This window comes from Quercus lobata, chromosome 10 (genome assembly GCF_001633185.2).
Source record: "Quercus lobata isolate SW786 chromosome 10, ValleyOak3.0 Primary Assembly, whole genome shotgun sequence".
Lineage (NCBI taxonomy): Eukaryota > Viridiplantae > Streptophyta > Magnoliopsida > Fagales > Fagaceae > Quercus > Quercus lobata.
Genome location: NC_044913.1, coordinates 29591505 through 29596529, shown reverse-complemented (window position 1 = coordinate 29596529; position 5025 = coordinate 29591505). Strand labels below are relative to the sequence as shown.

At 35.3% G+C, this 5025-nt stretch overlaps 1 protein-coding gene across 1 annotated transcript; it reads right to left on the bottom strand.

Moving 5' to 3' along the window:
* Nucleotides 1–1097: 1097 nt before the first annotated feature.
* LOC115962516 lies at nucleotides 1098–4740 on the bottom strand. The gene is made up of 7 exons (XM_031081369.1): nucleotides 4281–4740; nucleotides 4127–4197; nucleotides 3190–3252; nucleotides 2978–3079; nucleotides 2701–2766; nucleotides 1970–2048; nucleotides 1098–1783 (listed from the first exon to the last, which is right to left on the bottom strand). The coding sequence occupies exons 1-7, from the start codon at nucleotides 4654–4656 to the stop codon at nucleotides 1263–1265; spliced, it is 1278 nt and encodes a 425-aa protein (XP_030937229.1). The 5' UTR covers nucleotides 4657–4740; the 3' UTR covers nucleotides 1098–1262.
* Between the last annotated feature and the right edge of the window lie 285 nt (nucleotides 4741–5025).

Here is a 5025-nt window from a genome sequence, read left to right as displayed (position 1 = left end):
GACTTCCAGCTTATTGGACAATTCATGAAAAATGGTGGTCAAAAGTCGTGCAGCTCAACTAGTACTTCCTAAAACAGAGATGTCTAAACTTCAACTAACTTCTCCCCTGTAATTGTAAATATCAAATTATCCACAAAAAAAGGGGGAAGAAACAGGGTGGGATATCTTTTTGGATACCTAATTACCCCAAGCTGTGTCCTTGGGTCGTAGTGTGAGAAAGGGTATAAAAGCCATTTTGATAAGTTAACATGGGGCTTATTTCTATGAGGGAAGTACATGGAATTTCTCTCATTACAAGAAAAAAGAAAAAGAAAAAGAAAAAGAAAAAGTGATGAGATGGGGACAGACAATATTTGCTTGCAGTAGTGCTGCAGAACACCGTGAAGGTTGGCTCTTAAACTGGCAGCTTAAAATGCACAATCTCATTCTCATTACCGTTTCTGTTGTATCCTATGATGAGAAGAAATTCATTCCTAGTAGTTTCATTAAAGTCATTGGCAGAGTCGAAGTGGGCACTGAACTTGATAACGAGTTTGATAGTTGAGCACATATATTATTTTGGTTAGGGGATCACTTTAACTCCCGAAGTTGACAAATCCTTGCATTCAAGTAACTATACCAGCAAAATTAAGGCAAAAATACGTCTATTTACATAATTAGATGTTTATTTCCAATGGCATGGGTTAAAACTCCATATATTAAATTCAAACATTATTAGATATTATGTCTACTTTCGTGGGAAAGGAATCACAACAGCATAGTAGAAACTGGCTTTGATCCCCCAGGCTCCAAGTCCCAGAGAAACCTGTCTTTTCATCATTATGTTCGCCAAATATAAAAAATGGATACAAATGCATTAGAACTTTAATTGACACTACTTCTGATTTATAATTTTCTTATTAAGTTTAGATTCAGTAGGATTATGTACAACATATAAACGAATTTCAGCAGCAGAATCTGATATATATTTGAAGATATGTTGACCATTGACCAATAGCAAACTATTATTGTCCCACCATATACACAAGCATGGCAAAAATCATTAAATGCAATTATAAAATGACAAAATTTTCTAACATTTCTGCAAAAAATTCCAATAAACTGAACCGAGACTCTGATTTCTAAGCTTTCATCATTTGAAAACATTTACAATAGATGGAAAACAGTACAACGTGTAATCTGTACACTTTCAGGATCAATGTCACCTTCTCTGATTATGATTGTGACAAAATGAAAAGCTGTAGAAAAGACCCATCGTTACCTCAGTCAAATTCCATCTCCATAAGCGCATCCAACTGTTCATCTGTCCACTGTGGGAGTGATGTACTTGAAATTAATGGCTGATCCTTCTTGTTAACTCCAGTTATCCGACCACTTTCTTGATCATCAGGAACATCAATGAAGTTTGCTGCATTACTACTGGCTTGGTTGTTGCGTAATGGATTGCCTCCTTCAGTCTGTTTAGAAGAGTTGGGTTTGTCACTCATCACAATTTCTTCGTCACTACAAAAGATTTCCTTTCTAGAAGCCACTGCAGTGATTCCATTGACCGTACCAAGTCTCGCTGATAAGGGTTCTTTCTCTACAACATCATTTTGGTTTCTTTTGTTTCCATTGCCAAAGCAGTCACGTTGTACTGCTGCATTTCCTCTCTCCATCTCCTTATCATTATGGGCAGATACAAACGAATTAGAAGTTTGTCTGAGGCTATTCATGATTCCTTCAGTTCCATTCTGTGACAGAGAAAACGTTCTGTGTGGTATCCAGGACTTTTTACTGCATTCTGGTACATGAAGGGGTATTAATCGACAGTGAGATACACAAAACAATTCTGCTCTGCCTCTTATCGATGAGAAATCAAAAGGTTATAAGGAAATCTCATTAGCTAGTACTAATGCCAGCACCTAGCTCAACAAAACTTCAACTACATTGTAAAATTAGAAAACAGAACTAGAATCACACCACCTACCAGGTTCAGGAGCAGTGTGTTTGATTGGTGATGCAGAAAGTTTTTGTTTTACTGGAGGCGCACTCTCCTTTGAAATGACCTGTAATCTTAACATTTTACATCAGGGTACACAAAGGGAATTGCTTGGGGCATGTTTTACAATGTGAAGTAGACTCAAAGATTTTACTTAGATCTCACTTAGATCTTGGGACTTGGAATAAACACTACTATATGCTTAAGTAAAAAAAAAAAAGAAAATTATATGGTATATCAGAGTAGAAGTTGTTACAGTAAGACATCTTTGTACCATCTCAATCTCATACATACAACTAAGGTTCTAAGCTTCAGTTTTGTTGACATCTATGCCCCAAGTTGGCATAACACTATGCAATATTAGACAATGTACCCACCATGCAGTATCCTAGAGAGATTCACTCCAAGCTATACCAGTGACTGCAGAAATCCATACTGAGGAAAATGATCCATAGCCGATGGACAAGTGGGTATCAACAAACTGGGCACTGATACTGGCCAAACATATATCTGAAGCACATTCATTGTTCAGAAAACACAAAATCCCAAGTATTAATGTCCTCTAACCTCTAATATGTCAAAGAAATGAAAAAAGACAAATGTGGCCAAACCACAATCACTCACTCCAAGAAGTCTTTTATTCATTTATTATTATTATTAGAAGCACTAAGCCCCTAGTAATAGGTTGGCTAACTTGCGAACAACAGAAGAACATGTACCTTGACCAAGTTGCTTAGTGTTATATTCAGGTAGTGTGCAGAGCGTGAAGGGGAGAACAGAGCAACCTGAAAATGAATGAATAAGTAAATAATGAGAAACATGTCTTGACCAATCCCAAATGTAAACAACATGAATACAGAATCAAGTTCAAGACTTCAAGTTTTCATTATTTTGAAAAAAAAAAATGCTGGTTTTACTTTAGTAAGATAGAAATACCAATTTAAACACGTTCATTACAAACCAAAATACTTTCAATTTGAAAGAATGAAATCATACCTTCTGGAGGACTAAAACTGCACCAACAGATATATCCTTTGCAAACTCTCCCTCACTAAGAACTTTGTGGTGTATGCTAGCATTGATTGAACCTGTAGGATCCTGAAATCAAACATTTAAGTCAGATGAGAAATACTCAATACCCACACAACTAATGTAAAGGTGAACAAGAAATACACATTGCATTTATCGCCACATTTTATTAATTTTACCTTCAGAGTCACCATCATGTCACCGAGACCATTTGGTGTGCACGATTTGATAATGGCAACAACCTAAATGCAAGCAACCATATAAAATCAGAATACAACATATAATCATCAAGTTCTAAAAAAACTAGACTAAAATACACCATCTGTCCCTAAACTTTAGCTCATTAGTGTTTTTAGTATCTGAAGTTTAAAATGATTGCTTTTAGTTTCTAACAAACTTAAAGTAACCACTTTTAGTCCCTATGGAGTGAAGACATGCTTGCTTTTTTGTTTGTCCATGTCATTTGAGACTAAAAATGATTACTTTAAGCTTTAGGAACTAAAATCACTCGTGTGCTAAACTTTAAATACCAACCATGTATTTAAGACAATAAATTAAAGGATTCAATAATATTTTCTTCCCTAAAGTTTACATGTAGTTCGTTTTTCATCCAAAACTTTGTAAAGACCTTTTGTCAAATAGTTTAGGGGTGAAAATAGGGATGAAAAAAAAATTAAAAACTTTTTTCAATAGTTCAGGATTAAAAAAAGATCTTTTTTTTATAATTTTTTTTAATAAAAAAATTAAGGACAAAGAGTGAAACATTTTCAATAGTTTAAGGACAAAAAACAAACCTTTTAAAGTATAGGGATAAAAACAGAAATTCATGCAACACTTTAAGGATGAAAACAATTTTTTAACCTAAATTTAAATAATGTGTTTCAAATAAGAAGCCTCTAATTATTGCTAAAATCATATCTATGATCTTGATACATATAGAAGAGGCCAACTTCAAAGACCTAATTGAACTATCTAAAGTATAAAATTATTTCATATATCAGTTCCTAAATCTTTTTCTAATAACTAAATCCACTTTCCTTTTTCATCTTGTCCTCATGTTTTCTCAGGAAAAAAACAAATCCAAATATCATAAAATTCACAATAATTAATCAATACCTGAGCCACTCTCTCCGAATTAAGCCCATTCTTGATTGAGCTAAGAGTCGTCCTTGTCGCCACACCGTTACCTTGAAAAAAAACGAAGAAGTCAGAAGCCACTAATCAGGCAATTAACATTCTCAAAATCTATTAATAAAATAAAATATAAAACCTTGATGGCTAAGAAAATCGAGAGCGCAAAGCCAGGGATTGGTAGAGAAATCATGATCATCGTGGCGATGAGGATTTTCGACAACTCTCCTTATGAACTCCTGAGTAGGGACCAATTCCTCTTGGGTCCTTCTGCGGTGGTGCATTGCAGATTGAAGATCTCCGGCGGGGCCTGGAATGAGCGGAGGCGAGGAAGACTTTGACTTCGAGGTTTGGGATTGGGATTGGGACTGAGTGGTTAGGGTTTGAGAGCAGCGTTGGAGAATCGGTAGTAGTGAATGTGAGTGGTTCTCTTCTTCATCGTCTAAGTCTATATCTAGTGCTTCCCAGGGGCAGGGGTTGGGGTTGTGTTGTTGTTGTTGTTCTTCTTCTTCCATTTTGGGTTTGGGGTTTTGGTATCTGTTTGGCTTGGCAAGCGCGGGAAATGAACAATGTTGAATGAATGTTCCCACATTTCCACACTTTTTAAGTTTGGCCAAATTGCATTTTACTCCCTCTTTTTTGATTTGTTAATGATTATTGGTGTCATTATTTTGGTCACTCATGTTTTAAAATTTTCAATTTACATCCCCTAGTTGAATAATGATGTGACTCCTTTTAAATGACCGAGAACCTTTGTAAGGTAGCTCCCTTTTTGGAGCTAAAGCTAGCCAGTCCATCTTTGAAACTAAGGTTGTGTTTCACTCGATATAAAATATTTTTAGAGCGTAAATTATTTTTAAGTGAAAATATTTTTTTTGAAAGAA